Source organism: Manacus vitellinus, unplaced genomic scaffold, assembly GCF_001715985.3.
Source record: "Manacus vitellinus isolate BGI_N305 unplaced genomic scaffold, ASM171598v3 scaffold_20_pilon, whole genome shotgun sequence".
NCBI lineage: Eukaryota > Metazoa > Chordata > Aves > Passeriformes > Pipridae > Manacus > Manacus vitellinus.
Window position 1 is genome coordinate 10,658,049 of NW_021939471.1, and position 14,357 is coordinate 10,672,405.

Consider the following 14,357-nt stretch of genomic DNA (forward strand, 5'->3'; position numbering starts at 1 on the left):
CAAATGAAAACGGGTTAAAATATAAGAGCATTTGAGTACACTTCTAGCTGAAGTGAGAACATATTTGCTGAAGGCATTGCTTTCTGATGCCAGAATTTTGAGTATACTGAAACAGTATATATTTTATAGCACCTAGTATCTGAGAACTGCAGTCTAGTATTTGTACAGAAAAGCATGTTCTGGGGTCTGCTCTCATGGAAGAATGAATTAATGTGTATCTGTTAACCAGGAAGAAAGAGCATCTTGCTTCATGGAACAGGGTGCAGGAATATAGGTACAGAATGCTTTCACATTAAACAAAAATCGTATTTTTCCTTTTCTTAAAATAGCTTCCCCTGGTTGTAATACAGAAAACCTTAATTTAAAAGCTTGAATATATATATATAGGGGTTTGTTTGTTTGTTTGTTTTTAAAGCAGTTACATTGTTTTTGCAATTCAGAAAATGTTTAGCAAAACACCTGCACTTTTTTGAAAGGCTGAGGCGTGATGCTCTGCAGATGTATTTTTAAATCGGTTCACAGGAAAGCAGTTTTAACTTCTCAAACATAGTCTGCACACTCATAGATTTCTTTTGCTGGCAAATGTGTTTAACCTAAATTGTGTGAAAGGTGCACTGGTCAAGAGTAGTAGTGCAAATGAACTTCTGCTTCACAGTGAGCAGAGATCTTGCAATAGAGATGGGAAAAGAAAATGCTGCTTCCTTTATTCCCTTACCCTAACTGTTAGATTTGATAACATAAAGTGAAGAGTTGCAAATGAAATCTCTGCACAAACTGACAACTGTTGTTTGTTGCAGAAGCCCTGAATCAGGGGGAGACTGTGGATCTGGATGCCCTCATGGCTGATCTCTGTTCCATAGAACAGGAGCTCAGCAGCATCGGGTCTCATTCAGCAAACAATGCTGCAGTGAAACGTCCTGCCACAGAACCCAAAACTCAGAAACCACCTGCTAGTCGACCTTCTACTAAGCACAGCAGCATGAAAGGATTATCCTCCTCCTCTGGTAAGGTGACTAAACCATCACATGCCAACGTGTCTTTGGATGACATCACCGCACAGCTAGAGAAGGCCTCTTTGAGCATGGATGAGGCAGCCCAGCAGTCCGTTGCAGAAGACCCCAAACCAGCAGTTACTGCTCAGCACAGGAGGACAGCATCTGCTGGCACAGTGAGTGATGCTGAGGTGCGCTCCATCAGTAACTCCTCCCGCTCCAGCATGACCTCTGCAGCTTCCAGCATGGACTCCTTGGATATCGATAAGGTGACGAGACCTCAGGAACTGGACTTGACGTCACAGGGGCAACCAATCACTGAGGTAGAGTGTCACTAATTTGAGATTTTTGTTTGGTTGGGGTTTTTTTCTTCATACTTAGACACCCCACCCCACCCCCCATGGTAAAACTCCTAGCTAAACATCTGCAGCACAGTGGGGTTGATTAAAGACTAAGATTGCTAATTGCATGGGCTACACTTGCTCTAGCTGCTACTTTCTCTGGTTTTGGTTCTGTCTGCAAGGCAGCTCTTCTTTTAAAGAATGTGTTTTGGGTTTGGTTTTTTTAAGAGCTTTCCGCATTTCTTGTTCCTCCTAAGCCAACCATGCATTTTAATTTTTTTTTGTAGTTAATATTTTTAATCTAAGTAAGTCTCATATATTGCTTTTAATTTAAATCTGAGGAGTGCACATCTGTGGAAAAAAGAAAGTACAATTGAAAAACTGCATTCCTGTTACAGTACAGTTAATACCTCAAACACATGGAGCAATTTATGAATGCCTCTCTGGAGCTATACTATACCAATAATTTGCTGCTACTTAATATTCTTGTTTAATGTGTGACAGGGAGACCTCTTTGAAAAAATACACAAAAACAACTGGGCTGCAATACAACAATAGCAGATGTTAATTTGGGATTTTGGTGCCTTGACGTTGCTTAATGAGCGAGGCCACTTCAGTAAAAAAAGCCAGTTTGGTGAACATTGAAAGTGCTGGTTACTTGTGAGAGGAAATGGGAAAAATGTTATGGTGAATTTTGAAAACCTAAACTAGAAACTATCTTGTAGAAATATTCTCTGAAACAGAAATCTGACCTGTTCAAATGTCAGCTGTACTAATATGCATGTTCCCTTTGACAAGAGAAAACTGGAACAAGCTGAGTTTATTCTAATCAATAATTAACACTAATTTGAATGAGCAGTGCTGAAAGCATGGTTCTACACATCTGCAGCAAAAGTTCATCTGGTGTAGAATGAATGATGCAGGGTGTAGAGTGAATGATGCAGGCTTATCAGTCTAATGATCAGCTCATCAAGGTCACACTTCAGTTTAAATCTTTATTTGAAATGCTGAGAAATTAGTGAATGATGGTTTAGTTTAACTTCCTTTTTGTATAAAAAGTTGGTGTTCAATATGTTTTTACTGGAAATTTTTTGTATTGAGTGAATTAAAACATAGATAGAAATGTGTCCTATGCGTTTTGGAACGTTAAAATGCAAACCTTTGCATTATTGCTGTAGGCCTAAGTGTTCAAGCCAGCTTGTGACAGTCATTGATTATATTGCTTGTTTGTCAATCATTTTCTTTCTGTGCTATGACAAGGCTTATTTTGGGGGGTTTTTTTGCATCTCTCGCTGTTATTCATGGTTATATATAGTATCATTTTATTATGTAAAAGTTAGGCAATCTTGCATTTTTATCTCTTCTCAGGCTAAAAAGATGACTTATGTGAATTAGTCACTCCAACTTTCATAGCTCAAGAAAAACAGGAACATTGCATTTCTTAATTTTTAAAAATGCAAGGTGTTTTCTGCAATTGATTTTGCAGGTCTCCTAGATTCTCTCTTTTACTTCAGGAGTGATACGCCATTTCTTTCTGTCTTGAATAATCAAGAAACCACCTGCTTCACTTAAGTAACTTGTTGGTGAATTAAGGGACAGAGGCCAAGAAGTGCCTTTGTCTTCCCAGGAAGGTAATCTATATCTCTCCAAGTGTTGCAGTTGCTTTCTCAGTTGCTTTCTGAGCTCCTTCTTGGCCACTGACTGCAAGGCTCAAAATCATCCCCAAAAGCTCTTCTCAAGGACTGTGAGCACTGCCTTTGTAAACCCAGTGATTGCTTCTCATATAAGAATGTGGCTATTGTTTCTCTTCCCAGATAAGTTGATAAGAATGATTCCTTTGAAGAGGGTAACCAGAAATGCTGGTAATTTGAGAGCCAGATTCTTCTCCTCTCTTTAGAGCAGAAACCTCTGCACTCATTAACTGTGCTGCTTTGTTTTTGCTCTGTCTTTTCTTTTGAATTTCGGTAGCCTGAGGAAGGTGTTCAACTCTGAGACATTTTCCCCAGGTTTACAGAATTGGTATTCACTATTAAAACTGTTGCGTGGTGGGATGGGACGTTTTACTTGAGAAGTAGCTTTCTTTTCTCATCACTGGTGAATGGAAAAGGGGAAATCAGTTTTTTGAGATTGGGACAGATTCTGTGATAGTGTTTTTTGAAGGAAATCCACCTTTTAAATGGGTTCTTTGGAAGAATCATTAGGTATCAACAAAGCTTTTATTTCCTTTTTCATTCGTTTAGTGCCCAAAAACTAGTTTAAGGGTTTGCTAATCCTCATGGTTAGGTCGTAAACCAAAACACCTTTTACTGATAGGGTTGAATTGTACCTTCCCACCCACACAGTTGACTCAGTGGTGCTGTTTCTAGTAGAGAACAGCCCTCTGAGGAAATAGCCTTTGAAGAAGACCTAGTGCCCATGTAGGGAAAAATCCAAACAGTTTTCATGCAGAAAGTGGGAGAGGCTATTTCTTCATGGCCATAGCAGATCTGTTTTGAGATTTGTTATTCTAACATAGTGCTTTGAGTTAGCTCTTTTGCCTGTCTTCCTTGAGACTGCCTGTAGTTGAGCTGACCTTTAAAATTTCTCTTTACTGCTGTGGCTCTTATCAAAGAGGGCAGTGTCTTGGCAGCTCTGCCCTTTTGACCGATCCCTTCTGTCCTCTCCAGGCAGTTATAGGTACTTTAAAAAGTCATCCTTCCTGCTGCAACTTGATGTAATGCTCTTCCCAAGTAAAACGGAAGACAGTTTTGATGGGAGGAAATACTTGTTTGAAAAAGGAAATTAAGCTTTGCAGTTATTAACTTCAGTATTTTATCTTAAAAAATAATTCTGCTCTGTATTTGAGAGCTCTCTGACCTGGAAGTGCAGGAAAGTCCAGTAAAAGAACTGCCATGCACTGACCTGTGAAATGTATTTGTGGTCTAGTATATTTTCTGACTGATAATAGTGATCAATGTTATGAAAAAGGCTGCAATTCCACAACCACCAGAAATGGAGGATATAAATTCCCTTTTCTCTCATCCTTCCTTCCTCAAAGTTCTTGCCTACACTGTCTCATCTCCTCCATTGTCCCAGCTTTGGCACTTACTGGTCCTTAACATAGAAAACTTACTGCTTCTATTCTGGGACTCCTTCTGTGTTATTTAGGTGAATTGGGGAGGCTCAGAGGAGTCTGATCAGGGGTGTAGCCAAGTGCTGGAGGCTGGAAGGGAGAGCAGGAATACGCATACTGGTGGTATTGGATTATTCAGAACTTTTTGCCTGAGCATTTGGACAGGCAAGGTAGGGTCTTGTTTTCCTCTTCCTCCTAGCAGCCTGTGCTGTAGGAACCTCCTGGGGTTGAAGATACATCAGCATGATGACAGATGATAACTTTCAGTAGTTCTATTGACCAGGACCATCCTTGTTCTCCTTCTAAATTTGTATTTATGCCAGTTTTGGAGGAGTTGAAATTCTGGAATTTCCTGAGTTGTCTAAAATTGTGGGTTTATTAGTTGTCATCATGATTTATTTTCTTTCTTTAGTAACAATTCTTAACACTATCTCTTGAGACACTGTGAACATTAATGTCTTCAAAGACTATTGCTTTGTAGTCTCAAGATCTTGTCTTGATGGTACTGTTTTCTGACTGCACTTACGTTCTTGTCCTAAGTCCCCCTTAAGCATTGTTGAATAAGAAGAAAAGTTGTTTCTATCCCACCCTAAACCCCATAATTTTTTGTTAAATTGAAATTTGTCTTTGACAAAATGATTTCCCAGATCCTTGCTTGAATGGTATTCTTTCTTAAATTGGTAGGTTGCATTTAATTTTTATGTTTTTAGCTGTGTAATGAGTGGCATACACTCACAGGCTTTGTTTCTGTATGTGGGATACTTTACTTGAATGTAGACTGAATAAATGAAGTAGTAGCATGAGTTAAAAGTAGGGGAAGTGATGACTGTATGACTAACTTGTCCCTTCCACCCACATTATCTTTTTCCTTCTTCCTTTGGCCCCTCTGCCAGCAAGGAGTTGTCTCTGTTTTCAGTGAGCTGTGCTAGAGCAATAGGAGAAGCAAGCAGTGGGGAGAGAATAGAGAAATGTGTTGATGATGCTCATGGAGCTGTTTGTGTCTGACGGGTGAAAGGGTCCATTCATGGATGGTCATTGTTCCTGTCCTGCACATACTCAGTGAAGAGGTTGCAGATAAGTTTGAAGTCTGCCATCTGGTCTGGCACAGCACAGCACCACCCCCGCCCTCCCAACTCGATGGAGTTCTTTATGTCTGTAACCCAGTTTGCACAGCTGAGATTCTGGCTTACATATGAAGATAGTGCAAAATGTAGCAGTCAGTAACACTTCATGATTTTTTTTTAATTGTATTTTATTTTTTAGCTTTTGCATCAAGCCTAAACCTACAACAAATTTAAGTAAAAGAGATGAAAATCATGACAAGAGCCTGACTGCCAGTGCATTACAGCTACAAGTTCTTTGCTTCACTTGGCAGAAACGGCAGCAGTATAGAGTAAACATTAAACAGTATAGAGTAAACATTAATGTTTCTTTCGGGGGGGAAAAAAGGGAGGTTGGGAGGCATGACAGTTAGTAGGGATTGTCATGTAAGCTCAGCACACACAGATAAATCTGTACTAGCTAATAGCTCCTGTGGGATAAAATGGAGAACTTGAGAGGGGCACAAGGAGAAACAGAGTTTGTGTTTCATGGCAGTTTTGCCGTGGTTCTTGTATGAACTTGTTGACACTTCACTTGCCTACGCAGTGGCATAACACGAAAACTTTGGTACCCATTTAAAATTACTGAGGGCCATGTTTTATGTGGGGTTGGTAAATGTTACACTGTATGAAAGTGCAGTTGACTGCTAATGTATGCAGAGAAATCAACTGATAGTATGGTCTTTGGTAGGCAATGGTGTCTTTAAATAGAGTTGGATTGCTGAACCTCACCTGTTATTTGTAGGTGATTTAAAGAACAGTTGTGGTCTATTTTAGCTCTTGAAGGAATAGAGTTCTTGTGCTTTGGGAGCTTAATGTTCGAGTAGTTTTCCTTATGGTCCATGTTTTGCATGGTTAGCAGATGTGAATAATGTTAGACTTCCATTTGTGAGAGTAGTCACAGACAAGCAACAAACAAGGCATGACAGAGGTTTGTTTTGTGTTTCTTCTAAAGAAAAAATTATTTAAAAAAAAATTCATTTAATTTTCTGCCAGTTGTGTTATGTCCTTAGTTTTGTACACAAAGAGTATTCTGGAGCATTTCCAGTTACCATTTTCCTAAGCTGAAAATAGCCAATGGAAAGACTTAATTTGAAACACAATTAGACCATCTTTTCCTCTTTCTTTTTTTCCAGTTATTAGTCACAAAGTGTTCTTTAATAAGTCAACAGTAAAGAAAAATTGTGCATATCTATCATCCCGCAGCATTACTTTGGCTTCCAATTTTCTTGGCATAAGAAGTGTGAGCCCTCCAGTTTTCAAATGTTCTTGAAATACATGTAAAATTACTCCTCACTTGCCAGATTTTTTTGAGGCATTCAAAGCATTCTCTGAGATAAACATACAATTTCATGAAATATAAACAGTATTTATGTTTTTTGGTAATCAAATGTGCTTGGCTATTCGTGCTCATCACATGATGCACTAGAACCCAAAGATTGCTAATTCACTCTTCCCAGTGCCTGCAAAACTAGCACCTTATCCTTTTTTTTCACATTACACGCATGGAATCTGCAAAGCAAATTATAGGAAGGGATAATTTAAATTTTTTCTTAAGAATTTTCAATTGGAATCCAAAGGAGACATTCTAAAAGTTTTGTCTACTGCACATACATGGACTGGTATGTTTTAAAATTTGGGGTATATAGGTTTAAAATACGTGAAAGGGAAACAAGACTTTAAACATTATCCTTTTATTGGTAAATCTTGATTCTCCAATCAGTGCATCTGACTTATTTTATAGCTATGAATTTAAAATTTATACTGTACCTTTTTTCACATAGGAGGTGACTAATTGAAGTGTAGCAGGAACCATAAAACATGTAAGAATAATTTTATCTTCTGACATTGCCTGTCAGCTTTGCCTCACACTGATGAATAAGTTTGAAAGTTCCCTCCCTGAAAGAACAGGAAAACGGACAGTTAATACATGTTCTTTTTGACACTGCTGGGTGGCAAAGCTGGTCTCAACTCAAAAATCACAGTTATGGTATACTTTGTTACCCTAAGTATGAACACCAAAGGCATTGTCTCTGCCTAAATATACTGTTCTTTCTGGTTATTCTGTGATGGAACACAGTCTTCAGTGGACAAGAAACTAAATGACTCACTCTGCTGTCCCAAGTGCTGTGTAAATAAGCACATTTTAAAATGAATCTCTTTGCTTTTGTGCCTGTTCCAGAGCACTTTAGAAAAATACTTGTGTTTGGGAAAGGATTTCTTGAGGAAAAAATTGGATCATTAGCACAGACAAGCTAGGAAAATCATTCTTTAGAGGTTCTATCTCTTACCAGGTTCATCTGCAAGAGAAAAAATACCATGGATCAATGACCAATTAAATCTAGGCAGCATTCCTCTTGGACTAAGCCACTAGACCTCAGTGGAGAAATCAGAAGTCTTGCCTTAAGATGTTACCAAATTTTGTCAAAAGTGTGCTGCAGGGATGTAGTGTGCATTGGTTGCAGTTGCCAGTGAAGATATCACTACAAGTTGTGATTAATTAATGGATCTTTTTAAGCAGACAATTTTTGTAGATACACCAGTCTGCATAAACCCAAGACAATTTTTTTTTTGCAACATTTGATTAGATTAGGGATGTGAAATACAACATCTGTAGGAAATTAGCAACAGATTACTTGTTTGTCCTTACTTCAGGTTGCCAAAAATCAAATTTGGAACAGATGACAAAAATTAAGAACACAGCTGCCAATTGTGGAACATTAAACTCTTAAGAGGAGAAAAGAATTTATGCTGTTGTCTTCAGTTGCATATATTCCTAACCTGTAGGATGAAAACAAGAGTTCGTGACATTTGTAAAGAAGTTCAAACCCCCAAAAATAAGACTTCATGTTCTGAAAAAATGACTGAGAACTGGCCTTTTAGCTGTGTCAGGTTTGAGCATGCTGGTTAGTGTTTAATCTGTTAGAGTATGGTAAAAGTTGTCTGCAAATACAAAGACAAGTCTTCATTTTTAGTTGACCAAATTTACAGCTTTGATTAGTTTCCTAGGCTGGACACTTACTAGTCTCATTTTTGTAAAAGTTGAATAACATTTTAGACCGGCCAAATCAGTGCCTTGCTTTATGAATGCAGGTGTGGGGTTTTTTTCATGTGACTTATCTGCTTTTAAACAAAAAGATAGATTTGTGACTTAGCTCCCCAATCTTTTATAGTGGTTGATCTTTGGATGACTTGATGTCTACAGTCATTTTTGGGGAAATTTATGGTGTAGAAGTCAACAGGCATATAATGAAATGTTATTTAATACAGTTGCCTCTTAGTATAAAAGGCAGCAGATTCAGTCAAAACCAATCAAACCAATTAAACCTACATGTACTCTTATTTCTTAGCTTTCTTAGCTTCTCTGATATTTTGTTTTCTGTGGTACAGATAGAGCCCTTTTCAGGATGCAGTGTCTGATATTCTTGAACTAATGCAGTTAGGAATTAATTAATCATAGTATACTAAGTTTGAGGGGTTTTTTTTCCCCTTCCTCCTTTAGGTCTTCCACTTAATGTATCTTTTTTTAGACAGATCAGACAAACACTTTATGTGAAATTATACTCTGTAGTATTTTTCCTGTTTTTTTTTTTTGTTTTGTTTGTTTGTTTGTTTTAATTTTGGGAGAATTCCATGCTTGAAACCTCCTCCCTGCAGAGAAACCTTATTTGGGATTTCATGTTTGGTTTAGATCCATGCAATTGATGAATTGGGCAGTATTTCCACATCTTGTTTGTGCAGCTGCCTGGTCATTTGGAGCAACTTTCCCTGAAAAATAATCCTTCTGAATTAGTTGTTCATTGATCTTTTGGACCATGTGGTCAAAATGACTGCTGTCCACACAGGAGATGTGAAGACACACGGTTGTGGGAGCAACAGGGCTGCCTCTTTCTTGTGGCAGTTTAGTCTTAAATTTCTAAAAAGCAATAGTGAAACCAAGCTTGAACTGAAGTGTTCAGTAGCTTTTGCAATCCTTTCTGTCCTGCTCCATCTTAAGTAGCTTGTGTTCAGCAGGTCACAACCTGACCTGAGAGGTGCATGAACTACGGAGGAGCGCCTCTCATGCACACAGTGCAGCAGTTTGTTGATCAAGATGTTCACAGACATATTACTGAAATTGCAGTGACCTTCAGGAGGTTTAGTCTGTACCTGTCAGAACTGACATGAAGTTATAAACATTCCTAGTATTTAATAAATACTTGCTGTAAATCAACATTCGAAAATTTTTGTTTTGGTCCAGTTGCCTGCAGTGAAATGGAGTTGCGTGAGTTCTGGGAGGGAGGGTTGGCCACTCCTGAGCTCAGAATGATTGCACTAGGTTCTCCCCTCCCTTGTCTGGCTGCAGTATCTCTGCAGCAGGCAGGCACTGCAGTTTAAAGAAGGCAGCTATACTCTCCCCCACGGACCCAAGCACTCTTGATCTTGGCTGATCTTTAGTTCAAGGGTAGTAGTGTACAGTCCAGTTGAAGGGCTGGGCAGTGCTCTCTGAGAGGATGCACCCTTGAGGTTTTTTTAATTGTGATGCTCCAGACTTCATTGAGACTTTATAGACTACAATTTTAATTCTAAAGGCTTAGGCTCAGACAAATTTAAGTCTCTTCTTGTGGGACAGCACAAAGCAGGTCTTTGATGATGCCCCTGCCAATAAGCTATTTCATGGTCAGACTCAGAGAGGCCTTTAAAAAATCTGTATTTTAAATGACACACACCTTCCTTTCTTTACTTTATAATAGTTGTCTAATGTAAATGACTAGTAATCATCCTGTAATGGTAAACCATTGTGGAAAATTGCTGTCTTAGTGATATAGCTTTTTTATAAGCAACTCTAGGATGACCCTGCTTGAGCTGGAGGTTGGACCAGATGACCCACTGTGGTCCCTTCCAACTTTACCCATGGTGATTCTGTGAAAACACATCTTGGATGTGGAAGTGTCTGGCAGCTCTGTCATCTAATGCTGCTGCTTCAGTTTCTAATGTCTGTTTTCCTTTTCTTAGGTTTTGATAAGAACAAACTGTTATACCTTTTGCAACAATTTTTTTTTTCAAATATCCAATGTAAACCTCCTCTGGTGCAACTTGAGTCCCTTTCATCTTCTATCTCTTGTTACTACTTGTGAGAAGAGACTGTCACCCACCTGTCAACCACGTTCTTCTAGCTAATTGTAGAGAGTGATAAGGTCTCCTCTGAGCTGCTTTTTCTCCAGGCTAAAGCACCCCCTTTGCAAAGGAAAGCGGAAAATGGGTATTTTCAGTCAGATATTTATCATATTGTGTGCATATGAATACATTCCACATGAATATATGATATCAAAGTGTTTGCAAAGAAAAATTTGAGTTCTTTTCCATCTTTGTCCTCCTTTGGGTCAAAATTACAAAAATTATGTTTAAACTTTAATTTTTGAGTTCTGTTTTGAAAATAGTGGATTCTAATTCTTTAAGGTGGAGTCTAAAGAATTCAACATAGAGATGAAGTTGAAATGGGAACTATAGGAGTTATCTTTTCAGCAAAACTTTTGCAAGCATGTAGCTCTCTGTTGGATGCTGACTTTTGCAAGCATATAGCTTTCTATTGGATGCTGTTTGCTGAGTTTCCCCAATTTTTAGTTTGTTTTTAGGGACAGAGGATGCTTTTAAAAAAGATTTTTATAGCGTTTCTCAACTGTCATATTGAATCCAGAATAGTGGCACAAGAGTGCCACCAGCTGGTTTAATTAAACGTGTGGGTTAATGTTAAACTCTTATTAAAGAGTTTTGCAAGAAACATGGCAAGATAATTACATACACAAGTCCTCAGTGTGTTTGTTATTCTGTTGTACATACCTTGAGTGAATGGCTTTGGACCTACAGATAATATTTAACATGAAAGGAGGTTTTCTATTTAAGATATTTAAGGCATTAGAATAATAAGGTAAAATATCTGAGAATATTGCCAGGTCATGCACTTCCCATCCAGATTTTGATCATTATTGCCAGTGTAAAGAACATACTTGATACCTTTCAGATTGTACTGTGCTGTTTTTAAATTCTGTATGCATGTATTCTCAGCCGTTACCTTAAAATTAGAGGACTTAGATACAACTTGGTCTCTTGCCAATGAGATTGAATCTTTCTAAACTAGTCCTGCTTATTTCTGTATGAAGTGATGATCAGGTGTGTAACAAGAAAATGAATAAGTTCAATATGAACATTCTGGTCAATATTTTGCAAAACTGTGCAAGTAGAGATGAAGAAAGGAGGCCATGGATACTATAGTGTGTTACCTGTGAACCTGCTGCCATGGCAAGATGGGCTATGCAGCCTTTATGCTTCAGAACCTGGCTGGACAGCTCAGTTTATCACCTCTTCTAAAAGGATCTGCTTAAAAATCCACCCTTCAGTTACTGACTGTAAAAAATAAATATAATATGCTTGGTAATTCAGTGATAGTTTAGAAATCATTTCAGTTTTGATTTCTTTGAAACTGACTTTTGGCTGAAGACCTCAGAACCTCAAGAATTAAAACAACTCACTGAATATTTCATAGTAGAACTGACAAGGTGAGAAAACCTTGAGGTTTTGGCCATGTAGAGCATTATTTGTCATTTAGTTTAGTGCAACAAATTATGTTCTGGAAATCTGAAAGGTATTTTCATTTTCCTGCTAGCCCATCTGTTCTGTCATGTTTAGCAAACATGTTTTATAGATGAAGGGTTGGTGATGGGTATAAAAGTATTGTGCTGAGTTTTCTGAAATCAGTGAAATGCAGTTTTCAACAGCTGGTCCATGAACATCTGATATTTAGATCGGAAGATAATGGATGCTGCATTCCTGTCTCCAAAGAAAGGATGTAGGAAATCTTTGAAGTCCAAAACCTAATCTGGAACAAGACTATAGTCCATATTTTTATAAACATCAAGGCTAGCTGTCTTTGCTGAATGAACTGCACATGAAAACTACTAATTTTTTTGTCTTAACAGCATCTAGAACTTTTCAGTGTTAATGTTAATTTTACTCAAACCTAGTTTTCTTTGTTGTGATTATCCATAGCAGCTTAAGTTTCCTATGGAAACATTAGTAGGCTTACTTGTATGCTTTTTGTTATTTCTGATATTTTGATCATCATACCCCAATTTTTTAATGTAAAATTGTGTCTGCACTAAGTGCTTTTGTGCACAGCTGTTTTGTCATCCCTTGAGGAAGGTATATATTTAATTTTTTAGAAAGTTAATTTTCCAATCAGCATATCTTTTTTAGCGTTTTGAGGGTTTTTTACTATTAAACATCTGTAATTTTCAGTGTGATTCGGAATAATTGCTGCTAGGAGTTATGGTATGACTCAGTTCAAAACAGTCATCATTGCAATGTCTGCTTCTGCTTCTTGCATAAAATGATTTTTCTGTTTCTGATAGTTTTCTTTCATTATTTTTCTATATCCAGGTCTTTTAACTGGATTGAGTTCCGGCAACTTATTTCAAAGTCTGTCCTGTATTATGAGGAAGGACTAAAACAGGAGTGAATAACTTTCTTGGTATTGTGTTAAAGTTGTCCCCAGATGAAGTGTTTCCAACACAAAAAGAAGTTGCAAGTATATTTGATACCTGATGGTAGGCTTCATGTTTGGTTCTTTTAGGGCCCAAAGAGCCTTCCGAGGATTCTATAAACAAACTTGCTGAGTTTCAGTGTCCAGCATGGCTGGGCAGTGTTCTGGCCTGTCTGGGCTTCCTGGGGGAAAGTCTTGGAGCACAGTTTATATCGACAGATTCGATTATGTGACAAGAGGAAACATTTCAAGTTGCCTCTTAAGAGTCCTCTTAAAGCCCTATCGCTTCTTCCTTCCTGGATGTCTACTGGGCTATGGTATTTTGAGTTCTGCCTGAGTAGTGGTGGTGTTAGACTAACTGGGAATCCTGAGTGGAGTCTGGCTTCCTATTCAGCATTTAAAATATCAGTGTATTAAGTGTTGGCTTTAAAATTCTTTTACCAACAGAGTAGTTTTATAGACCCCCTTTTCATAGAAAAGTTTGAGATATGCTAAGTGAACTTTTTTCCTACATGTAATGGAAGTAACTTTGTGAAGCTTTTTCGTTGGTACTGCATTTGCATTAATAATTTTATACAGAAACTTATAACAAGGTATGGCTGTTACCGATGGCTGGATATTGAGAACACTATCCTATACATAAAAAATACAGCTTTACAAGAAACCTTACAGTAGAAGTATAGCTAGCTTTGGACTGTGCACATTTTATATACTGTTTGAGTTTACCTGCTTATTGAAGTGTGACCTAGAAATATGTGATCTTCCAAAGAATTTGGTAAATCAGGCATCAGGTCTCTGACTTGTGTTATTCATGTTGAATTAGCTGTGCTGAGTATTTTGATGGATGCCTCAAATTAAATAGTCTTCCAACACTTACAATCTGACTTCTCTGTGACTTCTTGCTTAGTATAAAGGACTGCATGGTTTTGTTTTCTCTGGAGCTGTTGTCAAGCTTTGACATTATGTTTCAAACTACTTTTGCCTTCCAAAGATATTTCATTCTGGTCATGTGACGATTCAAAAAAATATTTTTAAACTGAAAACACCCATTATGAGAAATGGTGGCCTTGTACTGGGGAAGCAGTCAGTTTACTGCAGCAGGATAGAAAAAATCATGGCATTGTGGGACACGTGCTAGTTTGTGTAATTGGAATTGGTTTTATATCCTAAATGAATCTAAGGTGATACACTTCATTGCCAGAGCTTGAGTTCTCATTGTTGTGATGGGAGCAGGTGGAAGAAGAGATGCTTTTCATGATAGAAGACCAGAAATGTCTACCTAGGAGTAATTAA

The 14,357-nt window shown here is 37.9% G+C and overlaps 1 protein-coding gene across 1 annotated transcript in view; it reads left to right on the forward strand.

Annotated features, from left to right (window-relative positions):
- The window catches only part of RAPH1 (Ras association (RalGDS/AF-6) and pleckstrin homology domains 1), a 47,933-nt gene that overhangs the window by 8,767 nt on the left and 24,809 nt on the right, over positions 1-14,357 (forward strand). Inside the window, exon 4 of the mRNA XM_029959516.1 lies at positions 798-1,315. Within this exon, the coding sequence (XP_029815376.1) occupies positions 798-1,315 (518 nt within the window). The remainder of the gene's footprint in view (positions 1-797; positions 1,316-14,357) is intronic.